Source organism: Amblyomma maculatum, chromosome 3 (assembly GCF_055883805.1).
Source record: "Amblyomma maculatum isolate TAMU_Amacu chromosome 3, ASM5588380v1, whole genome shotgun sequence".
NCBI lineage: Eukaryota > Metazoa > Arthropoda > Arachnida > Ixodida > Ixodidae > Amblyomma > Amblyomma maculatum.
Genome location: NC_139346.1, coordinates 76,021,607 through 76,048,985, shown reverse-complemented (window position 1 = coordinate 76,048,985; position 27,379 = coordinate 76,021,607). Strand labels below are relative to the sequence as shown.

The window sequence follows — 27,379 nt, the reverse complement described above, 5'->3', positions numbered from 1 at the left end:
GGACACCATTTGCTAGGTGTTGGTAGACTTCACCTGCTTTGCATCGAAGCTGCAACGGACGGTTCTTTGGAAGTAGCAACTGTCTGTCATAAAATACTTACTCCTGCTACCAGTAGACTGAGAATAGAGCAGTCATTCATTAACACTGAAGCGCAGTTGTTTTGAACTAATGGCTTCAGCAGCCAAGTGGTGTTGTGAGCTGATAGGCAACTGTCACCCTCTCTCTCTGCAGGTCCCCAGTGGAAGTGGCGTTGGGGGCTTTTTCCCGTATGGCATTGGTGGTGTGCTGAACGGGGCCGCGTCCTGTTTCTACGGCTTCGTTGGGTTCGACGTTATCGCCACCATGGGTACGGGAGGAGAGCTCGCTCCACTATCTTCTCTCTGCTGTGGTATATGCAAAATGTAATGGGAGACATGTGGGCTATGCTACAATCCCTGATTCCTCAAATAACTAAAACACAGTTACTGAAACAATCACTGGTCTTTTAAATAAATTCTGTTTTAAGAGATTCTTTCTTGCTGTTGTGGGAATTCTCGCCGCGCTGCAGTGATGTAGTGTAGCTGGAGCATGCTTTTAGGTTTCCATGCTGTCTGGAAGCACGCCGGCTTTGACTGTGGAGGAGAGTTTACAGCACTTTTTTGTTCATATTGTCATGTCATGAGGCCATGGTTTTGTTTTATCTGTGTCATAGCCCTAATACATATTTTGACGCCAGCTCTACTCTCATTCACATGAGTTGATAATATCTATGCCATTATCAGTGGGCTTCGTGTTTTGGTCTAAGTAGCGGCTGTGCCCAGATGGGGGCTAGCTTGCATGGAACGCTCGGGGGCAGTTCCTAGCAAATCTTAAGCAGTGCAGTTTCACTAAAGTCAGTCTACCCAACAGCAAAGACTTGTTGCCCATGGCGAGCTTGTTTAAAGGTTTTAAAGATGTTTAATGATTCTAGGCTTTGAAATAATGAGATTGACTGGCTGCTATAACTTTGTGTTTTAACCCTTTCGCTGTCGGGCATTTCTGGCCGTAACACACCCCAGTGTCGGCTTGATTTCAAGGAACGAGCATAGTGATTTATATTTTATGATTGCTATACAAATATTATAGTCAGCGGATTCTGCACATTTCAGTGTTCTGCAGGTGTTGTTAATTAACATTATCATCATTATTACCCTGAATATAAATTAGATAAAGGAGATTATAAGATGAAGAACTGCTCGATACTTCTTGAGAGTCTGAATCTAAGCTCTGCTCGTATTTATAATCAAAAGAGCCATCGCTCCAGTCCGCAGTCGAAGGTCCCGCGCGGTCAGCCATCCGAAAGTAACCGTGCGTACGGAGAGTGCACTTTCGGTGGTGCGAACAATGGAGAGAAATGGCATGTTGTGAAATAAAGATGACAGAGGGAGATGAAAAGAGGCTAAAACAACCTCCTTTGCTGCTGCTAGCCGCAAGCAAGTACGCGGCTAGAGAGAGCGAAAGCAGTGCTTGAGTCATGCGTCTACCTATTGGAGAGGCAACTGCGCGAGCCCCTGAATGTGACACTTCGTAGCAGACACGCCAACATAATAAAAATAAGAACCTGCAAACCTGCGGCAGATAGCAGAGCAATCCTTGAGCCCTTAACCATACGCACGCGCTGCTAAATGCGCACGCCGCATGATCACTTAGCGAGATAGAGTAATGCGCGCGGAGCGACCGCGCCCCCAGCAAAGAACGGGGCGGGGGTGGGCGCGGTCACTCTATACTCTTCAGTATATATGTATCAACACAACGCGGGGCGAAAGTACGAACTTGTAGAAAGATATTACAGATGGTGCAGCCTGTCCAAGCGTGCTAGCTTTGCGCTGAGACACGAAGTTTTGAACGCACGATAGAGAATGTACGCGTAATTTGGTGACACTATGGGGGAGGAAGCTCAAAATTGTACCGGTACATTCGTGACAGCGAAAGGGTTAAAGGGTTGTGTCATAAAGTCTAATCTGTAGAGATCTCTCATGAGGGCATCACGGTTACATCATGTGTGTGTGATTAGATTTATGTCCTCTTAGCACCGTATTAAGCCGGCCTACCCACTAACTTTTTCTGGTGCCTAGGCTTAGCGATGAGCTAGGCTGACTGGAAATCCCAATTCTGCTGCTCTTCCTTCCCTCCTGGATTACAGGTGAGGAGGTGCGGAATCCTCGCCGTGCCATCCCCATCGGCATAGTTCTGTCTCTGGGCATTGTGTTCCTGGCATACTTTGGGGTGTCCATCATTGAGACGCTCCTGTGGCCATACTATGCGCAGAACGTGTCCGCTCCTTTGCCCTTCGTCTTCCAGCAGGTACGAACTCAACATTAGGGCTGCTCGCACTCTTGAGCCTGATATGAAGTTTGAGGGCAGCAACAAATTGTCTTGGAAGTACAACAGTTTTTGTTTCTTTTTTTGAGGGAATACTAATCGAATGTGTATACGGGGAAAATTGCCTTCGAATATTGAATCAAATATCTCATCAGTGAAAAAAAAAATTGGAAAATTAAAAATAATAAATCTTGTTTTATTTCACAGCTCACATGATATTTGTAAATAAAATTAAACTGCATTCGCACAGAAATGCATATTTTATTGAAAAATTCAGCATTAATTTTATGCAGGATTCCATATACTGTTTTTTAGCGCACGGAAGAACCTGCATGAAACCAACTGGAGCTGGCATATCGGTGCTCCGTTACAGTAACCTCTTGTTAATTGGGCATTCAAAGGACCGGAAAAATGTAAATAAACTGAAAACTTCAATTTTCTAATGCACCTGAAAAAACTGCCAAACACCTTTTGCGTCACAGTAGTTTTATTTGATGAACACCTGCTGTGTGGTTATCCACGTTTGAGAGGAAACCGAAGTGGTAATGTTTTTCCCTGGCTTCATCAAGGATATCACTTTGTGCGCACTGTCGGGAAGGCAGTCTTCACAAGAAGGAAGGCCCCCTTTGACATAATTCAATAATTTGTTATATGTGTGTTCGTCAGATCAAGGTTGCAGTACTCAAGCTGTCACGAAGGTTATGAACTTCGAAGTTAAATGAGCAGTTTTGTATGAGCTCTGTCCAGAATTTCAACCGTTGCTCTGCCGTTCTTATAATAATGGCACGACAGTGCATTTTTGCCGTTCTACCAATTTGACATTGAGTAACCAATTGGCATCACATTGTCAGAGAGCTCTGTGCCTGTTGGAAATATCTGTACGAAAGTTAATTTGTAAACAAATTTGAACACTTCCCCACCTGTGCTTAACACAAGTCTATACAGTTCTTCGGCTTGGTAAATATTTTTTCTCTGACCAGGTTGCAGTCTGTTCAACTTTGATAAAGATACTGTTGCCAGCGAGAAACTTGGATGGTGAAACTTCAGGCCGGCCGCTTGGCATCCGTACCAAGAGAAACGGGGTTGCCGCAGTTTTTAGCCGCATAGTGGTTCAATCCAGCCTCTCTGGTCGTGCCACGTAAAGTGTGCATTGACACACACATTTCATGTGTACAACCTGTTGGCGTGCATTTATATATATTTCAGTTAGATTTCGAATGTCTCATCAAGAAGATGGCAAAATAACATGTTTGTTTCTTGCAGGTCATTATGGTGATTTCTCATTATAAAAGACCGCCTTTAGGAACATGCACACATTTCAAAAAGGCTACTGCTCATGCTAAAGCTAAAGAAATTTGGATGTCATTTTCTTGGTCATAATAAATACTGAAATTGGAAAGAAAAAAGTGTGTGGCAATAATTAGCCAAAATTTAGTCTAATCGCTAATTTATCACAATGAAAAAAAAGCAAAGGTTTAGGATGTGCAGTGGACCTATGAAAACGTCGACATGTTCATTAAGAGAGGTCCCCTTTAACAAGAAATTACAATTGCCCGTAAGAAACAACCTAATTAGGACAGTTATTTTGTCATATCTTTGAGATGAGATATTTGAAATATAAATGCATATTTAAAATTGACACTCTATTTTGCATTCACATGGAAGTTTCAGCCAGACATATGAAAAATAAAAAGCAGGTTTTCAAGACCACCCTCATTAACTTGCTGCAATCTTACTACATTAGGCCATCGTTTGTAGACCTTTTGCTCTTTCATTTATAAGTAAGTGTGTAGTGGTGTTTGGAGGCATTTGTATTTTCTCCTACTTAGACAGTGTCATACCCCCCCTCCTGTGTACAGCAGAAGCTGAGATGGGCTTTGAGGTTTGAGGTTTCAGAAGGGTGGACAGAAGTGATTCATGTCCCCTACCTGTTTGGAGGACACCTTTGGAAGGAGCACTGAAAAGATGTCTTCTTGCAGGTGGGCTGGCCAGTCGCCAAGTGGATCATCTCCATTGGGGCCCTGACAGGGCTCTCCACCAGGTGAGTGCTGCGAGCAGCCACAATCTGAAGGGGTTCTTGTGAGGCCTTGTCAGAGAATGGGTCCGGCTGGTATGCATGCTTGCCACCTCTCCTGATTCGCCTTGGAGACTCCCAATCTTTTTACTGAACTCTGCGATTGTATGACCAGTGCCCTATATTTTCTGACATAGGCACTCTTGTAAGGGCTATATACTATAGGGATATATAGGGCTTGTATAGGGATATAGGGCATTCTTTTGTGTGCCTCAGCACACACAAGAATGGTTTTTGCATACAGGCACTATGGAATCCACAGCTGCTTTGTAATCACCAGCATCTGCAGCTGCACTAGGGCCATTGGCATAATCAACTAAGCAATCAGCCAAAGCCATATTAAGCTACTGTGCCTGATTGCACATCTTTTTGCAGTTGCAGCTGCGTGTGTACGTTTAGTGCTGGCTAGGCAGCTTGTGTGGGGCGCTGTATAAAATTCTTGTGAGATTGGTCTTGGCACTAGCAAAGCTCAAGAAGGGATATTAGGTATTGCTGACCATAAGTCGACCCACTAACTTGCAAAACCTCCTTAGCAAAAACAAACTTGACCCTGAATAAAAGTTTACACTGGATCATGCTGCTACCATAGCTCAGCAATAGATTTTTTTAGAAGACAGAGTCGTTCAGAGATGTTTATTTGTACAGTGAAAGCTCGCTAATTCGAACTTCAATATTCGAATTTTCAGATAATTCGAACTGCACTACTTGGTCCAGCCAAGCTCCACGGAGATCTCTGTACAAAGAAGCCTGTTACAGTAAAATCTCGGTGATATGAATCTGGTTGATATGAATTCTTCTATAATACGAATTCGCAAAATTCTCCCGGCCAGAGTGCATTGTGTGCAATGTGCAAAATTTCGGATGGTCCAAACACTCTCCCGCGCCACTAGGGATGATACGAATGTCCCAACTGCTACCGCAACCTTGAGCACTATGCACTCCCCGCACATCGTTGACTCCATGATTGCCAGCCGCGCTATATGTACGCATTGAGAGCAGTTTGCGGTGCGGTGACGTGTGGTCCGCACCTCGCCGATGGCACAGTTTTCTGTCGGGTTCACGCTGCAAAAAGCTTTCAGCAACCCGTAGCCCACAAACCGCTGAGATCACAACCGCCGTAGCTGGCGGCGTCATGAGCCACCGTTGCGCATAGACCGGACATCGGTGGCTCCACAATCGCAATCCGCGAGCAGTTTGCGACGTCACACAGCCCGCATGTCGTCTTACTCTACGCACTGCAAAAAACACAGAAAGCCGCACATAGAACAGATTTTGTGCCGACCATGCAACACATTGTGCCGGCTCCACCGTAGAGTAGTATGCGGCGGCGGTGTCACCTCAAAGTGCACCATGATCCGGAATGCAATTCGCGCTGTAATTAGAACCCACGGTGTTATCGGGCAGCTTGGTTGATGTTCCCTGCACATCCAAAAAGCCTAGCACCTTCTGTAAAACAGGTCTCGACGGCACGCTTGTAGCCGGCGCCTTCTGGTTTTTGTTCCACGCCCGTTTGTTACGGCTTCCAAAGGCTCATTGCATGCACAGTTACAATCTACTGTTTTCCGGCATCTCGATCGTGAGGAAACTCTGCACAAAGCGGTGCATCGAGAAACACAAGCGCAAACGCAGATATGCACGAAATGGCAGCCACGACGAACGCGAAGCAGAAAGAAAAAAGAATGGCACGCCAATCACGTCAGCCTATGGGAGCTTTTCAAGTAAGCTGCGTAAAAGCTAATCCGAGACCATAAACCCCCTTCGGAAAACCGGCACCTGCAGCCAGTCCGCTTGAGTGAAGTCTTTTTGAGATAGCGCATAGTGTGCACAGAGAAAACAGCTTCAAGCCAAGCCCAAGATGGCGGCGAACGGCCGGATGCAATGCCTGCGTGGGAATTTCGATCAATGTTTCTTATTTCGGGGGCATTTCATGGCTGCTGTGACATTTTGAAAGCAGATTTTATCGCAATTTCTGGCCAATTTCAGTGTTAGTAATTTGAATGCAGGTGCTCGAAAGGATAAATGTTGTGAAAACTGGTTTTTCTCTATTGATTTTTGACGATTTCCGAATCTTCTAAGACGCTCTGACTGCGCATTTATCAACGATCTAAAGTTTGCAACTTAGGCGCAGTTTCCTTTAATGGCTGCAGGCGCTGCCACTATTATACACCTGGAGTGCCTTGCATCGAGGCACTCTATACACACCCGAATTGTAACCAATCAAAACTGCCGTTTTCTGATACATGGGAGCTATAGGAAGTTTCGCAGCTGGTAGTACCATGGGGTTCTGCTGAGGCTGGCATCAGTGTGCTTTTAATTTTGAGTAAATTTGCGACGTTTTTACCCACCATTAACACTAATAACAGGCTTTCACTATTATAAACTGCAGAATATGATTGATAAATAGCTTTTTGTTGGGAATTATCTGTCTGTACTCATTATCATCAGCAGCTACATTTTTTAATCTCTTCACTCGTCAAATTTGAGCTGAAATAGTCAAGGATTTTGAAGGTAGTGGCTTGCTAGATAGCCTGTCTGGTGTCAGTATTAGTTCATTTGCACTAAAACCATGCACTGGTGGTGCAATGCTGATCTGGCAATTGAGAGACCATTCTTTCGCGCCTGTGTGCAGTCTCCTGGGTAGCATGTTCCCTCTGCCGCGCGTCCTCTACGCCATGGGCTCGGACGGCGTCATCTTCCGCTTCCTGGCCGTCGTTCATCCACGGCTCAAGACGCCCCTCATCGCCACCGCCCTTTCGGGCATCTTTGCCGGTCAGTGGCAAACAGCTGGTGGAAATGGGTGATGGTGCAATGGCCGTTTTTCATTCTGTCTTTTTTAACTCTGCATTGTTTTTGTCTCTTCATAACAGCTGCATAGCGTGGGGGCTCTAATGGAACTAACGTCGCCTTAGTATGCTTGTATACAGTAGAGCCTTATTGATACGTTCTTGGTTCATATGATTTCCCCGTTTTGTACATCATGGGCATTGAAATATCATCTCCCATTGAGTTACACAATTTTCTCTTGGTTAATACGTTCCTGGATAGCACGACTTCCTGGTTATTACATTGGGAATTTTGACATATTGTGGTCGTATAATATGTTATATACAGTCGAACCTGGGTATATTGAACTCGAAGGGGATCGCGAAATAGTTCGATATACAAAAATCGGCTCGTGACAGCACTTACGATGCCAAAAAACGATACCGTATTTGTCACGTAAGCAACCCACTCGCATAATGAACTCGCCCTGCACTTTTGCACGGAGAAATTGAAAAAAAAAAAAAAAGCGTTAAGGCCAGCTCGCTCACATGCAAGCGATTGAGCGATCTCAGGAACGAGCGGCAGCGATAGAGCGAAAAATTTGAAACTCCCTCTCACAGCTCGAGCCACCGCGGCAGCTCTAAACAAGGTTTCTGTGTTGCCGCGGCAGAAATCGCGAGCGTTTTCGCTTGCATGTTGATGGCGCGCGTCACTCCGTTTCGGTCGACTCATCCACAGCTCATTTCTTGGCAGCGTGCCAAGATGCTGCGCAGCGATAACGTCGGGGCGCGTTTATCTTTTTGACAGCTCCTGCGATGGTGGGGAGCGAACTTGGCAGAGTGCCCGTGATGGCTTGATTGCGCGTACATGCCTGGTTCGATTTATCACGCCGCGCTTGGGGCGGGCGTCATGATCGCAGCAGCTGACCGCGTGCATTCGTTGATTCATACATGCAAGGACAAACGACTCCTGCAAAAAGAAGAAAAAATAAAAACCTGCCGTATCTTAACTTCCGAACAGCACAACGATAAGAAAGGATGACTGGCAAAAAAAGAGAGAGAGCTGCTGCTTTTTAACGTCCGCAGGCACCATAGCCACCTCAGCCGCGCGCAGAGGGTTCGCAACACACGCTGGAGAAAGCGTCGACGCCTGTCTGAAAACTGGCTGAGCTGGCTTGGCGCACGCGTAGCACGTGCTGAAGGAGAGAGATAACTTGGCAAAAGGATGGGCACACCCACGCACATGGCTTGCAAACGTCGTGTGTTGGCGCGCGGAAAACAATAACTGCAGAGGCGCGCGCCTTTGGGGAATGGGCGCGGCGCTGCCCAGACCAGCCGTCGCCGAACTGTCCCCTCTCATTCCTTCCGCACGTGGCTTGAAAACGGCACGCGGCAAACGGCCAAAGGTGATGCGATCGTCTTTGCGGAAGGCACACTTTCCAGTGCGTGGTGCGGAGTTCGATATATCGAACGACCGGTGAAATTAAGTTCGATATATGACGCGGCTTTCTTATACTGTTACATGGGATTTTCAAGGGGATATTCCGTGAGTTCGATATATCCAGATTCGATATAACCGGGTTCGACTGTAATACATTTTGCAATCAACCGGACGTGTGTTAGCGAGTGCTTGCGACATGAAAAATGGATCAGCGGTGCTCACCCATCGCAGTTGCTTTCCTGCGGAGGCTAGGTGCAAAGGGGCGAAGCATCAAAGAAAGCCAACATTACAGGGAGCCCGTTCCCATGGAAACATGACTTCATGAGGAGAAAAGCAGTGGCTTCTTTGCAGTGCCTTGGGGCATAGGGATGAACCATTTGATAACTACAATTATATGCTTGCATGTGAGCGGGCCAGGTCTTGGGGATGCAGCATGAGCAAAAACGCGGAGACTGTAAGTCATTGTGATGGCTTCTTCACATATCACTGTTGTAATTGGGTGGAGCATCCGAAAACGGCCAAGGAAGCAATCCCGGCTAGTCATTGCCTCCTATGAACCAGATTTGTTACTAAATCTCTTTTTCACTTTGGACAGCGCAAATAAGAACTGCATTCTGCGAGAGCTAAAAAAGTAGCTGTGCATACTGGATGTCTATAAATGCTAATCTACACTTTTATATAGTGAAAGTCTCAATTCTAAATGCCTTTTTACCTCATTCAGCTGTTAATTTTTTTCAAAATCAGGCAGTCGGATTATCTTTCTATATAATTTGTTTTTCCTCGTTTTTAAAGAACAAGCATCAATGAGGTTTTACTGTACTTAGCTCAGAATGCTGAAGACAACAGAGAGGACTAGCATGGGATCTCTTGATTGTCATCATTTTGCACTAAAAATATAGATTTGCTTAACCGACTGTGCCAACACTGACTGCTTGGGGTGTGCGAGTGTTGAAACATCTAATCCAAATCGAGTAGGAATATGGAAAAAAAAAAATACCTTCGAATATCGAATATCTTATCAGTCGAAAAAAATTGGAAATGAAAAAAATAGCGAACACTGTTATATTGTTTATTTCTGAATTTTCATGTTATCTGCAAACAAAATTAAACTAGAATTGTACAGAAGTGCATACCTTACTGAAAAATACAGTATAAATTGTATACCAGTTTTTTTTTGTACAGGAAGGACCTGCATGAAACTGGGCTGAGCTGTCATATTATATATATGTATATAATTTTCAAATATTTGGCGAATTCAGAATAGTGGTCTCAAACAAATAAGAATCGAATGACAAACCTATTTTTTTTCATATTTGAAATTTCGAATTTTGCACACCCTTTCACCAGGCCTGTGCAAATTTCAATAATTTGGTATATTTGGAATCGTGAAGTATTCAGTGTTCAGTTAAATCTGAATACAGTAGAATCTCGGTGATATGAGTTCAGTTGATACGAATTTCAGGATGATACAAATATATAATATTCCCTGGCCAAAGTGCATCTTGTACTATGTGCACGATTTCAGGTGATATGAATACTTTTCCGTGCCACTGCGCATAATACGCACGTGAAAACCATGAGCACCGCCTGGACCACTACACGCTGCCTGCACATCGTTAATTCCGTAATTGCCAGCCTTGCCGTACACACCACAAGCAGTTTGTGGTGGCACGTAGCCCACATGTCGCCGCCGTCGCAGTCGCGTGTCGTGTTCTACGTAGGTTTTACATAAGATCTGATTAATTGAACCCTCAGTAATTTGGAAATTTGGATAATTCGAACCAGGAACCTTTTTTTCCCCGGCCAGCAGTCGTGTAAGTCATCGGTCGACGATATGTCATATAGACCTCCCTGAATCTGAATTGCATAGAGCAGTGGAATCCGTGAAGTGCACACACCTGAGGTGCGTGCTGTGACAGGTGTGATGACGATCAGAAGTTCCCCCTTGCCGAAATGTAGCTTAGCAGCGTACCGTATTTACTCGAATCTAATGCGCACCTTTTTTCCGATATATCGTGTCCAAAAATTGGGTGCGCGTTAGAATCGAGTACAACCCTAAATCTCCGACATCATATCGCCATCGGCATTTCAAAATGGCCGCCTGGTATGCACTTCGAGCCTACTAGCTGGTCTAGCTGTCTATGCCTAGCTGCAGTAGCGTCCTTCGTGTGCTTTGGTACATGTGCTTTGGTTAGCCTACCCGTTTTCTGCGATTGACCGACCAGTATGGACGTGCCGAAGATTCGTCGAGTTCATCATGATGCCGCATTTAAAAGGAAAGTCATCGTGTGTGCAGAGACGGACGGAAATCGGGCCGCATCATGCGCATTCGGAGTTCCGGAGACATGCGTGCGGGACTGGCGCAAGCAGAAGGAAAAGATTTTCGGCAGCAAGGCTACACGAAAAGGTTTCAGTGGACCGAAGCAGGGCCGGTTCACCGAAATGTTCTAGAATATGTTCTAGAATATGTTCTAGAGCAGCGAGCGGCGCAGCGGCCAGTGACGACGGACCTGCTCCAAGTCCGGGCGATGCAGCTAGCCCTACAAACAGGGCTAACGCGGAGCGACTTTAAAGCGAGCAGGTGCTGGCTGTCTAATTTTATGAAGAGAAAAGGCTTTTCTCTTCGAAGGCGGACAGGGATATGCCAGAAGTTACCTGAAGAGTACGAAGAAAGGCTGCACAGTTTTCAGCGGTTCGTTCTAAGTTTGCGCCGCAAGTACGGCTACCACCTCGGCCAGATTGGAAATGCCGATCAGACACCGCTGTACTTTGACATGCCTGCCACCACAACCGTTGAAAAGAAGGGGGCGAAGCAAGTGCGCGTGTTGTCTTCCGGCCACGAAAAAACACGCGTCACCGCAATGCTTTGTTGCACCGCGGATGGACACAAGCTGCCCCCGTATCTCATATTCAGGCGCAAGACGCTCCCGAAAGGAATCGTGTTTCCGAGTGGCGTGATTGTGCGCGCCAATGAAAAAGGTTGGATGACAACGGACTTGGTCGCCGACTGGATCGATAACGTCTGGCGCAAGAGACCCGGCGGCAGTTTGGGCCTGCGTGCGATGCTTGTGCTCGACGCTTTCAAGGGCCATCTCGACCAACGCATCAAGGACAAGCTTGCTGCGTGCAACACCGACCTTGTCGTGATACCAGGTGGCATGACATCGCAGCTCCAGCCGCTCGATGTTTGCTTGAACAAGCCAGTGAAAGATAGGATTCGGGCGCTCTACACCGAATGGCTTGTGAGTGGCTGCCATGAATTCACTCCCAGCAACAGAATGAAGCGTGCCTCGCTGCAGGAGTTCACTGGATGGGCGAAAGATGCGTGGTGCACGATACCGTCTGCCATGGTCATCAAGGCCTTTAAAAAATGTGGCATATCGAATGCCATGGACGGCACCGAGGATGAGATGCTTTGGTCCGTCAGCAGTGACAAGGAGTTGTCTGACAGCGACGACGAGTGAACCTTGTGCCGGCATAGTGACAATCTTGGCAAGATAAGCCGTTTCCTTTTGTGTGTGTGTTTTTTAGTGCACCGAGATTAAATCTTTGCTTTTCCAAACGAGACAAAGTTGTATTGCTGTATGAAAGCGTTAGGTGCGCGGTACTCTTTTTCGCGGAGAACGGGTGCGCGTTACAATCGGAGCTTTTTTTTTTTCGGGGGTGGGGGTCACGAAAAACGGGTGCGCGTTACAATCGAGGGCGCGTTAGATTCGAGTAAATACGGTAGTTCATTTCACTTCACCTAAATTCGCTCTATGCTGCCTTCAGGCATTCCCGTTGACTAGTGGAGCGATTTCACTCTGGTTGCACTTCCCGGTCATTAGCTTTACGTTGCAATGGCATCACGCCGTTCTAAGGCTCCAACGAGCCCATGCATATTTTTTTTGCATCTGTGTGCTTCCTCTGCTCTTTCAGTACGCAGAACTGTTGTGACAAGTGTTAGCATCTTGAGAATGCTTTATCACCGCAAAGCAGATGCTGACCACTGTTTTAGCAAGCTTTGGAAGTGCGCATGCCTTAATGAGGGCGCATCTGGTTGCAGGTGTGATGGCCATGATGTTCAACGTAGAAGAATTGGCCAACATGATGTCCATCGGGACGCTACTCGCCTACAGCCTGGTGGCCGTCTCGGTGCTCATGCTCAGGTAACCTCCCTCAGTATCAGGGCTTTGTTTAGCCTTGATGAGTGTGGTAAGAGCAAGAGTAGGTTTAACTCAATTAGTGGCCACCTAATAGTTGATTTAAGTTGTATTTTGTACTCCTTCTTTTTTTTCCATTTCGTTAAGCTTTTTTTTTTCTCCACTGTTGCATAATTGTATTGCCTATGTGTTTCTGTTATCCTGAGAACACAATTTCATGAATTCAGGACGGTATTAGGTGCGCTCTTAGAATCATCGATCATCTGTAGAGCGTGCGTAAAGTGCGTCTGTACTACATCTTGCAAGATGGGGAGGGCCTCCTCCCAGGAGCATTTCCACTGCATTCTCAATTTATGTCTGGCTATGAGCTATTGGACTAGGCCCCTGTAGTCTACTTTTAAAGAAGGGCAGAATTCCGGAGACTGTCGTAGACCTCATCCAAGTAACGACTGGCGTCAGTGCAGACTTGGACTTCCACATCCAGGAAATACTGCACAAAGCTGTGAATCGAAAAAGACGAGTGCAAACAGAGACGCTCATGAAGCAGCAGACACGGCGGCGAACGCAAAACAGCAAGAAATATAAATGATGTGCCGATCACGCCAACCAATGACAGATGTGCAATGGCGTGCTTTTTAAGTGCTTCACATGAGAGCTCCATGTAATCAGATACCATAAACTGCCTTCAGCAGCAGACACGGCGGCGAACGCAAAACAGCAAGAAATATAAATGATGTGCCGATCACGCCAACCAATGACAGATGTGCAATGGCGTGCTTTTTAAGTGCTTCACATGAGAGCTCCATGTAATCAGATACCATAAACTGCCTTCAGAAAACCGGCACGCGCAGCCAGTTCGCTTGAGTGAAGCCATTTTGAGATAGCGCAAATTGCGCTCCAAGCCCAAGATGGTGGCAATCGGCCAGCTGCAACGCGCGCGGGAATTTCGAACAAAATTACTCTTTTCGGGGGCATTTCGTGGCAGTCGTGACGTTTTGAAAGCCGATTTTATCGCATTTCCTGAACAAATTCAGCGTTAATAATTCGAGTGCAGGTGCTCGAAAGGATAAACGTTCTGAAAATGTGTTTTTCTCGAAATCGATTTTTGACCATTTTTAATGGTTCTAAGTCTCGTCTCCCTTTAATTAACTCTACAGCTGTTATGTTTAACAATTTTAGCTACTGCAAGTCTTCAACTAATTTTATTTTCCAGCTGATTGCGCATTTGTCAACAATCTGAAAACTTGCAAATTAGATGCTGTTTCCTTTAATGGGTTGCGGGCAGTGCCAGAGAAGCGCGCTCTCCCTCGAGACTGGCCGTGACCTAGGGTGCCTCTCATCGAGGTACCCTATATACACCCAAATTTCAACCAATCAAAACAGACGTTTTTTGATACATGGGGCCATAGGAAATTTTGCAACTGGTAGTATCAAAGAGCTCTGCTGAGGCTGGCATCAGTGCGCTTTTAAATTTCAGTAAACGTGCAACGTTTTTACCCGCAAATAACACCAATATAACAGCATTTCTCTATTGTAAACTGCCGAATATGATTAAATAGCTTTTTGTTGCGAATTATTCGTCAACGCTCATTATCGTCAGCAGCTACATTTTTGAGTCTCTTAACTGGTCAGGGAATTTAACCTGAAATAGTCAGTGATTTTGAAGGTAGTGGTTTGATAGACAACCTGCAATTGCCTTACCAGCAGGTCATGAACCAGTGCCCCACATTGATTGATGTATCATTACTCTGGTCGTCAGTCACTTGAGCTTTTCTTTTTTAGTTACAACTTACTGTAGTTCGAGGTATAGATACAAGGTCACAAATGAAACATGAGAGAGGAGGAGAGTTGGGGCCTTGAGGAAACGAGAAAAAGAAAACGCAATTGGGATGTGAACTCAAGTGTGCATAGCGTCATTTGTGCAGTCAGTGTTGCTCATGAGGCAATGCTTTAGAAGCATGTGCATCATGGTTGAGCATAGCAAAGCACAGCTGCCATTGCCTCCCCTTCCACAGTCTCACTGTTATGCTGTGTTATTTCCGCTTCTCATTCCCTGTTGCATTGTATACTGTGTTCACTGTTCGAACTTCTCCCCCTTCTGGGCTCTGCGTGGCCTTTTAACTCTGCTTCATTGAGTGGCCGGTGCCTTCTTATTACTTTTAAATTACCTCTTTTTTTTGCGTGTGCATTCTGTCCACTTTGACTCTGCTCTAGGCCTGTGCAAATGTTCAGCAATTTTAAATATCCGCTCAAGTATGCAATATTCGATCCGAATGATTGGCATTCAAAATTTCAATCTCAAGCGAACAATGTTTGCAGAACTCATTCTTCGCAGATTTTCTTCTTTGTTAACGTCTTGGTTTAATTCTCTTGTGTGTGTATTGCTTTTGTGTATAACCATGCAGCGCCGGAGGTCGTCGGAGTCGTGTAGCCAACTAACCCGTTTGCAAGTACTACTGAGTTTCTTCGGTTTAACATGCATCTGAGGTGGCATCCCAGCATGCATGAGCGAGCAAGGCCCAAGCTCCATAGGCACTCTCTAGATATATGCACCGTGCCCTTGGGTTGTTTCCAGAAGGGTCATTTCATTTTCGCCCTCACTTTAATTGGTGGAAACATCGGAAGCAAATGTCAGTTTGCTTGCTACCGCTTCCGGTTCGGGCGTTTCCGCCAACCGGATGAGGGTGAAAACTGCGAAAATGATATTAAGAAGTGCTTGAGATTGGGCTAGTTGGAACATCTTCTCATAAATGCTGTGCTGCTTAGTTGTACACTGACAAAGGAACTGGACAAACGCCGAGGTTAAGCGCAGCATTTATGAGAAGCGAAAATGACACTTCTGAAAACGATACAAACTCAGAATACAGGCCCCGGTCTGTGCACTTGACCTGCAGCGGTCTGAAGAAGGCAGCTGTGTGACACCCAGACTTCTGTACCCTCGTTACCTTCACTTCAGGACAGGGGGGTTCCCTGATCTCTGCAGGATGAGTGCACATGCTGACTGCAGCTATCACAGCAAGTGGGTGCATTCGTTTTTCAGTACCGGACTGTCCGGGACTACTTGCTGACAGCTGTCCGGCATTCGTTTTTCTTCGGGCAGTCCAGAAGCCCCGCCCACAAGTAAAGCTCCTGAGCCGGTGGCCATATTGAGTTAGACTCCGAGCGCATTCTGAATACTTTTGCAGATGATATCATGTGCTAAAAATGACACAAGCTCTAGCTTTGCATCTTTGCTTTTATGTCTTATGTTTGCTACAGCTGGAAGCATCCAGAGCCCCAAACACTGACTTTTGTTCGTGCTGTCAAGTTCTTCACCCGTTCCGCAAGCGTTTGAAAGCATCGCAAGCGAACCGCTGTGTACTAATATGCTGCTAACGCTTATTGTAAATCTCTTCAAACGCTTTCATGAGCTTTTGAATGCAGTGAGCTGTGCCCTTGGAGGAACTTAGCTAGTAGCAACAGCAAACCAACCCTGTACAGAGTTTTGTAAAACGCTTCGCATTCTTGCATGTCACGCTCCGTTAGCAAAAAGCACCGTTTGACTGGCGCCTAGCTCTGTTATCTATTTTGAGTGTTACACACATTCCAAAAGATAAACGTGCTTGCGGCGTTGCTGTGAAAGAACGGAACATTGGAAGGAGCTTGCTAGGTCATGTGACCATCACGCTACTTCCTATCAGAGCGAAGCCAAGACCTGTTAGCAAGTAGTCCGAGACTGGAAAATCGAATGTATCCAGTCTTACCTATGCGAAATTAGCTTCAGTGAGTATGACAAAGCTTCAGAGAACCTTGTTTTTTATGCAATGGCGTCATGTGTTAGGAAAATGCTTTGTTTGGAATTTAGTTTTTTGAGCGTGCCAGAAGTATTCAAAATGTCTGCTTTGAAATTATTCAAAGAAAATTTCCGTTAGCATTGAACCAGAAAACCAGTGTTGGCACAAGCCTAGCTGTCGTGCCTCCTGTTTTTATCACTGCTGTATCGTTTCTTGAAATGGTAAACCAACTAGCCCCCATTGCTGCTTTGCTTTGCTTTCTGTATCGTGTTTCGTGTTGGCTTTTTGCACATTCCCCGCATCTGCTATTCGCACTTCCTTCTGAGTGCCCCTCACCTTTCTCGATGGCCTGTGCTGTCCTGTCGCTCATTGGTGTCCTCCCTTTTGTCTGTGCCTTTGCAGCTAATGCAGAGGAAATATAATTTGAAGAGAACATGCTGCATTCACGCCAAATTTCAGTTGTGACTTGTGTTTAGATGAAGATCATTGGAACAAAAAAAAAAAAGAGGCTATAGTGGTTATTCCCATGCATATGAGACGTGTGAACTGCCGGGCGGCTGCAAACGTCAAAGTTGGTGTGGTGTTACCATGGGCATCTTTTTGTCACTGCCAAACATAGATTACTATACCAGGGTGGTAGTGAGAGAAACTTTAGTGCCTCAAAGTTTATTACTATGCACTCTGAAGAGTGCTTCACCAGAAGTGACATAAGAACAGGAACCGGACACTGAAAGAGACTGAAATGAGTTTTTTTTACCTTTCTCTTCCCACCGTGGTTGCATGCAGGGTGTGGGGTAGGGCCTTACTCCCAATCCTTTTGACTGACTGGTGATGTTTCTTGGCTTTGCTTCAGTTTAATTTTTCTCTTTCTCATTCTCATTGTGGCACCTGCCTGCCTCTTATGTGTCCTCCTTGTCCCTGGGGCGACCAGATACGAACCCCTTGAACCCCGACCCTGTGGCTCTCCCGAACCATCTCTCTCGGTGTCTATCTCGAACCGGAGGCGAATGTAAGTGCCTGCCTTCTTTTCTGCCCACTCTCTCCACACTGTCTGTGCCGCATGTACAGGGCACTTACTGCGCATGCTTTTATTTGCCCTGGTTCCCATCACTGCCATCATTTGCTTTGGCATTTGTTGCTTTGGGATTCATTGATCCTATTGCCATACCTGTCAGCACTCAAGTTGGTCTGTGCTTGTGAACAAGGGAATGTATGCAAACTCATTAGTGCTAACTTTGTGGTTACCTTGTGGTTGTAAATTTTTCATAGTCATGTAAAATGGCGTTTGTTGTACAGTCAAACCCGGATATACGAACTCGAAGGGGATCACGAAATAGTTCGATATATCGATAATTCGATATACAAAAATCGATTTGTGACGGCACTTACGATGCGAAAAAACAATACCATATTTGGGAGCGAACTTGGCAGAGTGCCTGTGATGGCTGGATTGCACAACCCTGGTTCGATTTATCACGCTGCGCTTGGGGCGGGCGGACGTAGTCCACTGCCACAAAATCATTGGAAAGCGTGATAGCTAAATGCTGTTTGAAGTGAAAAAGGCTAAAAGGCAGTGTCATGATCGCAGCTAACTGCATGCTTTCGTTGATTCATACATGCAAGGATAAACCACTCCCACAAAAAAAAATACAAAAAGACGCTTTTTAACGTTCGCAGCCGCCATATCTCATGCTATGCCGCGCGTACAGCACAACGATAAGAATGGACGACTCTCGCAAAAGAAAAAATAAATAAAAAAGAGAGAGAGAGATCTGCTGCTTCTTAACGTCCGCAGGCGTCATAGCCACGTTAGCCGCCGTGCGCAGAGGGTTTGCAACACACGCTGGAGAAAGCGTCCGACGTTCTGTCTGAAAACGGGCTGAGCTGACTTGGCACATGCGTGCTACTGCGAACAAAGGCCTGGAGAGAGGAAGGAGAGAGATAGTTCGGCAAAAGAATGGTCACACTCTTGCGCTTCTCTCTGGCTCAATCACGCACATGACTTGCAAACGTCACGTGCTGGCGCGTGGGAAACGATAACCGCAAATGTGTGCCTTTGGGGAATGGGCGTGGCGCTGCCCTAGACCAGCCGTCGCCGAACTGTCCCCCTCTCATTCCTTCTGCGCGTGGCTTGAAAATGTCACGCGGCAAAAGGCCGAGGGTGATGCAATTGTCTTTGGGGAAGGCACACTTTCCAGTGCGTGGTGTGTAGTTCGATATATCGAATGACTGGTGAAATTGAGTTCGATATATGACGCGGCTTTCCTATACTTTTACATGGGATTTTCAAGGGGATATTCCGCGAGTTTGATATAACCAAAATTCGATACACCCGGGTTCAATATATCCGGGTTTGACTGTATATGCGAGATCAACTGCATTCGAGTGAGCAAGCGAGCTAGTGAGTCTGTGACTGTGCGAGTGTGTGAGTGGCTGCGAGAGAGAGCATGGGAGGTTTGCATTTGGTTACATCTCAAACAGACTTGGGAAACTCTGAGGATTGTCGTAGTGGAGGTATCGAGAAATTTCGACAACCTGGTGGTTGTGCTAACATCACACATTGGATTTCTGTCTCTTCCAACTGTTGTATCACCGTGACCCGTTGTGTTGGTACACCGGTGAAATGCTTAACATCCAGAGAAGGTTTGCATAGCTTACATTGTGCTGTGTTTGCATACCTCCACTCAAGTATCAGTCTGAGCTTTGTTCTAAGTTTGACACAACTAGGAAAAACACTCCAGCAGATTGCATGAAGTATTTGAATCAGTTAGCTTTTTACGTTATCTGGGGAAGTGGATTGCAAACAGCCAAGTGTAAAGCCTTCCTACGTGGCATACTTTTTTTCTTGGGGCAAACACTTTCTGAAACCAGTCATGGATACATGCCTCATTTTTCTTTAACGTAGCTTGCATTGGCCAGTGGCATTTTTCCAACAAGCGAACTAGCTCGCACTAGTTCAGAACTGTGATCGTTGCACTGCAGAAACCTCTTGTTGATGCCTAATATAATAACAGCTGCTGCTGCTGCTGCACCAAAGGCAGTGGAGCGTAAAGGCCTCCACAAGACTCCTGATGCTTCAGCTTGACGGCAGTCTGGTGAATTTTCTCTGGTGCCAGTGGCTTATCGAAATAGGAATTTTGGCATGTCTTTGTGTTGGATTGCATGGAGGCAACGAGATAAATACTCTAAAAACACGCGTATAATGCAGGATTTTTTACTAATATTTTTGTGTCAAATTTCCTCCTGTAATTTTTTGCAGATCTCAACAAATTTCGGCCTAAATTTGCAGTTTCGATATCATTATTATTCAACGCTATCAGCATCAGGCTTCCAGCGAGAGGAGGCACCATCTAGCACTGGTGTCTGTTAATTGTCCTGATAGTTTCAGTTTCCCCACACTGGCACTGCGCCCCTCGCAACTACGGCATAACTGTACCGCTCGCAACGCAGCCGCGACCAGAAGCAGGTTGATCGCACCTCACACGATGTAGGAATGGTGAAATCAGCATTCAGAATTTTGCACAGGTCTCTCATAGGTCTCTCACGGGTCTGTCATGGATCTCTCACGGGCCCCTCGTGAGCTTCTCCAGCAATGCTGACCATGCCGTATAGCTGAATCGTGGATGTTTGACTGGTAGTCCCGTGGTCACGCTTTCGAGAAACATATTTAGAGATACGATACACCAGACTACAATGATAGCGAAAACAGTGAATCCAAAAACAGTTCTGGGACGCACCCACCGCATGTAGTGCTAAGCACGAACAGGCGTGAGCGCGGCACATGTTAATCGGCAGCTGATGCGCTGTTATCACGCGTTGGAGCTGGAAGCAGCTTACCAGTTTAAAACAAGCGTAGGGCTTTGTGGCTTCTGCAGGTGTCGGTGCAAATGTGAACTGCTCTTCTTCTCGCGCTCTATGAAATCCTCTGATCGAGTGTGTTGGCAGCGCGAAAAGGGAAGCAAACTAGCTCTGGCACATGACTGTGCGTGGCACTATTTGTTGCCTGTTGTGGGTTGGCGTCGGGTGCTAAAGCACGGACGTACACCTTGCGGAGTAACTGTGAAATTGCAGCTGTTGATATTTCTTTACTCGCGTTATACACTGGTGAAAACTCTTTTCCCACTGTTTTCGCTATTGTGAAATTGAACCTCCTATTATATGCGGGTCTATATTATATGCTTGTTTTTACAGTATTGCTTAGCCAATGGGTAAGAGACGGGCAAGTTCTGAGCAGTCTCCTCAGTGTGCCCTTTTAGCCGGAATGGATATTTCGGTGTGTTTACATGGACAACGCATGCACTGAGGATTTGACGAGCATGTGTTAGCAAGTAGTAGTTACATTCTGCCCCTTATGATGGTGCCGTGGTTAGGGCACTGGACTACTCAGACAGAGGACCCAGATTTGAATCCAGCTGGGGCTGTCACACTTTGATGGAGGCGAGAAGCAAGGCACCCATGTACACTTGTTTGGTGCATGTCAAAGGACCTTAGGGGGTTGAAATTGGATGGTTAGGTGGCCAGAATCTCTCTGGGACTAAACAAGCCAAACCAGTTGGGACATACTGTTCTTAATTCAATGATTACTCCTCTTAATATGAAGACACTACAACAGTCACAGTGTTGAAAAGAAAAAAAAGGAGCATCTTTATTGACACAGCTTACTTGCTGACCTGAAAGGTGATTTTATTCACTTGAAATTTGAAAATTGAGCATACTTAAAATTTCCTTCAACAGGTGGAGAGAATTTCACATTTTGTTTCATTATGTGGTCTTTGTGGCCATGACACAGGTAGTATGCGAGTAGTAGCACGAACATTCGGGGGACACTTAAGGTCTGCCTTTAAGGATATTAACGTGCAGCATTAAGGCTCCCTTTGAGGACCTTTTCCTGTGTGCATCACTGATCATCGCTAATCCCTTCTATTATCTCGCACATACTCATTAGCTAGAAGTTGTAAGATACTGCATAACGTGAAAGACCATCCGACATGATGTAAATCTCTTTTTGGATATTGGGATCTAAGTCTCCTACAGGATTCAATCCCTATCTCAAAGGAGATAGGATAGGAGGAGGAGTTGCAGCTTGTTCTTGTGACATCATGCAACCAATAACCTACCAATAACTGCCTACTAAAGGCAGACTCGTGAGTCCAACACGGACTGTATTCTGGAAAGTGGGCAGGGCCAATAACATTGTTGCATTAAAATATGCGCTGGTTTCACGCTATTTGTCACAGGTGACATGATGCTGCAGCTCATCAGGGGGACACATTGTAGCATAGATGAGTTGAAGCAGGGGATTTCAGGTTATTGTGCATAACCAGTAGAGGGGGGGGGGGGGGGGGGGGGGGGGGGCGTACTTTCACTGCTTTAATGAGCTTGAAGGTGTTTTGCGTAGCCCTATATTCAGGAGGCATCAAAACACGCTTTAAGTTCTGATTTGAAATTAGAGTTTCAGAGAGGCAGTTAGGGAGATGGTATTGGGAGAATTTCAGGAGTAGAGTGGCCACAGTTAGGACAGGGCAGTGGTTTTAACTGTGTGGGCACAAATGACTGAATTCAGGTGAAATTTCGACGCATTTGAGGGTATCCCGTGTAAGGAAAAATGGCGCTGTACTCTCAGGCTAACTTGAAACGTTTGTAACTCTCGTTACGGCATTTGCTACCGAAGCTTGTACGTAGAAAACAATTACAACACCATCTGTTGAGGTTGCATGGACTGAGCCATGACTTTGGCTTTCAGGTATGACGTCGCTCAGCCGGCTGATGGTGATCGATCTGACGCCATGGAGCAGAAATGCTGGCAACAGGGAATTGCCGCAACATTGTTCAACTTGGATCGCCTCTCCAGTCCCACGGAGGCCACTGCACTCCTCGTCAAGGTCCTCACTTTAGTCCTCGGTGAGTCTGGTCACTCGCAGGTTTCGCATCTGTCTTGTTAGTCTTGTCTTGTTCATGGTGGGAAAATTGTAGAGATGTTGCATGAGTGTCGAATTTTTTTGGTTTTAAAATGAATATAGAAAATAAAAATGTGGTTGCAGATTGAGTAGCATATTGCTGGATAATTTCAGATATCAGCACAGGTTGCTAAAACTATATACACAAATGCTCTTCCACATATCACAGCAGTGAATGCAAACTGATCTTTGCTGCATGCCAGTTTCATTTTTTTCGTCACCAACGCAGTCTCCTGTACCTGTGAGGGCAGCCAGGCGTTAAGCAAGGGAGGGAAATCATATTAATTAAATAAGCTTTATTACATAGACTTTCATAGGCTAGTACTGTAAGAAAGACTCGGTGCAGTCCAGCCAAATTTGCCAGTTGCTTCTTTTGTGTTTTCGGGCTGCCGTGAGAGTGTGCATTTTCACCCAGTTGCTGCTGCGAAGGAAAAAAATGCTGGTACACAGTAAAAACGCATTCCCTTGTTCATTGTTGGTGCAAAGCCATACATATTGATAAAGATCACATTGGAAAGCAGTTTAGGTTCGGCAGATATGCGATGAATTTTCCGTGAATTTCATAAATTTTTAATAAACAGCAGTGTATGAAAAAAAAAGGGGTATTACTTTTGCATTCATGATGTTATGTAACACACTTAAGCCCTCTCTTGCCTGTGTGCGCCAAAAAGCTGTTGTAAACTGAAGATTTACAACAGCCTTTACAACAGCCGTGTCTTCATAGTCAACACCAGATATATCGAAATCAAAGGGGTTGGAAAGTGGTTGTGTACCTAAAGTATGTGTACATAACTTAAAAGGGCAATGGCTAATGCAGAAAAAAAGACTGGGATGGCACAGTAGACGGGACAATGCCTGAACTGTCTACATATCTTATTTTTTCTGCTGTATTCTCTAGGAACTTTAACCGACTGGGCCAAACCTAACTTCAGTTGCAGCAATGGTTAAGGTTATCTATACCCCACCTAACCGAGTAACCTGCATTGCGTGCCCATTCAAACTAGAATTCGGCTTGCGGCCTTGTGCATAGGTCTATGCAACTCTAGTTTTCCACAGTTCCTACTGGAAGGATCGTGTCAAAAAAAGTAGGTTGTTGGCAGCTAGCAAGCTGTTTTGCAAGCACACGACTGGGCTGAGGAGCCTAGGAAACTGCTTAATATGGTCTGTTTTGAAGAAACAGATGTTTAGAGTTGATTGTTATAGAGATTGGTTTGGTTTGACATGGAGGGGTTTAACGTCCCAAAGCGACTCAGGCTATGAGAGACGCCGTAGTGGAGGACTTCGGAAATTTCGACCACCTGGGGTTCTTTAACTTGCACTGACATCGCACAGCATACGGGCGTCTTGCATTTCGCCTCCATCGAAAAGCAGCCGCCGAGACCAGGATTCGATCCCGCATCCTTGGGAACAGTAGTCGAGCACCATAACCACTGCGTCACCCCGGAAGGCCGTTATAGAGATTAACGCCATATTTTTTGGTATTGTTCATTTTGGCTGCATTAGGTGAAGCCCACTTTGTTCAAACTTTCGGGCATGCACAAACACAATCTGCGTGACCTTCAGAGTCATAAGTTGGCTAGACCGTATTCACATGCCCCTAGTTGTTATGCCTAACCGTGCAAGCAGTAAACGCCTGTTCACGATGGCAGGCAGTGCATTTTTACGCAAGTCCTAGTGTAACTCTTCTTGAGCTTATGCTCATGCTAGCACTGGATTCTTTGAACAAAACTTCAAGTTTAGTCCCGCAACGGGAGCGCCACATTTCTCGCGTGGTGAATAATTGTGGACAGACGCTCGGCTAGCTTCCCGTGCACGTGCACCGAATGATTTGCACGAGGGAGTAATTTTGTAATCACGGAAGTGGTCCCGTTAAAGCAGAACGATGGTACGACGTCATGGGCTTCCACAACAGTGTACGAAACAGTAAAGATCCTTCTGTCAGCCTCGCTGTGAGGCTTGTTTTCAAGCCAAAAGGTCTCATTCAGAGACACTTTGCATTCTTTGTGGGAATGAAAAGATCCAAGTGATGTCTTTACATGCTGCATGTAGTATACTAAAACTAATATAAGCGTGCAGCAGCCTTAGTGGGTTGATTTTAGTTCACTGCTTCATTAATGGGGCCTTTCTGAAAGGGAAGCTACCCATCTGCCATCTATTTTGGTCCGAAATATGTTTTTTTTAGTGCTTTTGTTATGTCTTCTATGTACAGGACACTCACACATCACGCACTTACGCATCATGCACAAGGAAGACAAACGTGTGTGAAATGTGGCATGATGAGCTCATGTAAATCACGTTTTAATCACACGAACAAAACTTGAACTGAGAAAAAAAAATATTTCACTATAATCAACCCAACCCATTTCCTCCAGCTCCAGATTTGATTTTAGGGAAACAAGCAATTGTCGATTTTTGCACGTTATTGTGCTTCTCAAGAAAACCAATTCTTTAAGTCAATGATAGCTGTATCAAGACATCTGGCATTATGCTTGGCGCATGATAGTCATAGTTGCTTTTGCACCATAAAACCTTGTACAAGTTTGTATAAAACAAACTAAAATCAGTTTGGTTGGTCTGTGGTTTATTTTTATGGGAGTTCTTTTTGTATTGCGAAAGAAAAATTTCAAAACTTGACGCTAGTTCAGCTATTGCGAAGCAGTTTTGTTGCATTAAAGCTGCAAAAAATGCGTAAAGGAGCTGGAAAAAACAAAGAAACGCAATTTTTCAATCTATCGAATCGCACGCACATTCGTGTGCCGCATTATTTGGTGGCGGCAACGAAAACTACTGCCAACGGCTTATGGCCACTGAGATCACATCCCTGTGCACGGTGATCCCGGGGATCATGAACGGCCACGGCCGCAGTCGAGCCGCGCTGCTGAAGTGTGTTTAAATCTCCTGCGTATTCGCGTGCGGCGTCATCTAGCACCGGCGTCAAAAACTAGCACCAATGGCCCATGGCCTCCGAGATCATACCTCCGCACACGGTGGTCTCTGAGGTCATGAATGGCCATGGCCAGACTCGAGTGTCACCACAGTCGCTGCTTGAGTCCGGCCATGCAACGGCTGACAGGCATGTGACAGGCATGTCATCACCATTGCCTCGTCATGGCGTGAGCCCCTGCCGTGCCTCTACCACTGCGGCCAATCCATGCCCGCGCTCTACGCTCCCAAAGTCCGCTGGGTCCGTCGCGCAAATTGTGCGCGGAGACAACATCTGTTCTTAGTATTCATTTTTCGCTTTCCAACACGGAACTAAAAGCGAAATTTCATGCTTACACCTAGCTTTTAATTTTAAAAATTGTGTATTTTCACACCTTTGTGTTGTCCATATTAGTGCGCATTTTTTTCGTTTAGCAAACATATTTACAAAAATTTAGGTGCGCACTTTTATAACGAACATCGGATATAACAAACAAATTTTTGCGCCCCATACTCCCAATAAGTTGTCTATGCTCGCTGAAGAATGCGCTTTGCGAAACAGGTCAGCACGGAATTTGCAGCTTCACAATAATTGCCAGCATCATCATTGACTGCTACACTAGCACCCTAAATTTCAATCTGTTTTTTTCTGCTTTGTGACAGCAAGGAAAGCCAACATTCTACATTTTTTTTAGTGTGTGGACACAACGTAAGCGTGTCTCGCAGCAGCAAGCTTAATTTGAAACTGAAATGAAGTGATTTCCACTCACCAGTGTGCGACACAACCCTCAAACCCTCAAAAGGCCATCAGTGTGCACCATGCTTTGAGCAAGACTACTCAGACAGATTTTTGAAGCTAGCAAAATCTTTGCTGTAAGATTCGTGCAAAAGGACTCGTTGCACACTTCTCGAAAGCTTAACTCCCCCCCCCCCCCCCCTTCTGTTATATGCACTAATCATATATAGGGGGCCCATTTTCATAATGAAGCTTATTAGGGTACCTGATTTAGCTGCTGTGACGTTGCTGGTGGAGATACAGTAGAATCTTGATGATGCGATTACGGCTGATTCTAATTTCGGGATGATACAAATTTCATGTGTCCCAGACGGTCTACATTGTACAGAGTATGTTAAAATTTGGGATTATCTGAACAGTTTTTCAAGTTTGCATGGATGATACGAATGCGTGACCGGCACAACCACCCACGCACGCGAGTAAACACGTGCAGCTGAGAGGAGTGCACCTCCTCCCTCTTCACCGCTCCCCCTCTGCCTCTGCTGATACATCCCTCCGTTTGCTGTTGGCCTGCTGAAGTGAATGCTTCGCATTGTGCTAAAATGACGACGGCGTGACCGGACATCGATAAGTGTGTGCCGAAGACGCGGATCGTTCAAATTCAACACATCGCGGAAGCAGAAGGCCCTTTCTTTAAAGGAAAGCTCTAAACTTTGAAGATGGTTGATGAAAACTTCTAGAAAAACTTGATTTGGCGAACCAGCTAGGACTAGCCCCATACATCATTTTGAAGAATGACGTACGTGGTTTTGTGTGTAAGTGCTGCTGTACGTGTGACTGCTGACGTACGTGTGACTGCTGCCGGCGTCAACGCGGACGACAAAGTACTGCGAGAGAAAGCCGACGACATTGCACTTTCTCTTGACGTCGATGATTTTCAAACGTGCGGAGGGGGGCCGCATCTCTTTAAAGAAAGGCATGGGCTTGTTTGCAAAACTGTTTGTGTAGAAGGCAAAAAAAGTCAATGAGACAGCTGTTGGCAATTGGATTGACTCGCTGTGGCACTGACCACGGGGTATGCACTGCACGACAAGATACAGTGTACTCTCGTTAAACGAAACCTCAAGGGACCGGGAAAATATGTTCTGTTTATCAGGAGTTCCGGTTACCGAGAGAATGGGTTCAGCATTGCGCAATCAGCTTCCGCAGACACGACAGGCAGGCGCACAGT

General features: G+C 45.7%; 1 protein-coding gene across 5 annotated transcripts in view; it reads left to right on the top strand.

The window, feature by feature from the left end:
- The window catches only part of LOC146195009 (cationic amino acid transporter 3-like), a 114,124-nt gene that overhangs the window by 47,565 nt on the left and 39,180 nt on the right, over positions 1–27,379 (top strand). For 4 of the 5 annotated variants that reach the window (XM_084597620.1, XM_084597619.1, XM_084597618.1 and 1 more), the window contains exons 7-13: positions 233–347; positions 2,163–2,323; positions 4,321–4,382; positions 7,045–7,184; positions 12,664–12,766; positions 17,465–17,542; positions 22,277–22,434. In XM_084597620.1, the coding sequence (XP_084453746.1) occupies positions 233–347; positions 2,163–2,323; positions 4,321–4,382; positions 7,045–7,184; positions 12,664–12,766; positions 17,465–17,542; positions 22,277–22,434 (817 nt within the window). The remainder of the gene's footprint in view (positions 1–232; positions 348–2,162; positions 2,324–4,320; positions 4,383–7,044; positions 7,185–12,663; positions 12,767–17,464; positions 17,543–22,276; positions 22,435–27,379) is intronic. The other variant, XM_084597621.1, reaches the window with a different exon arrangement.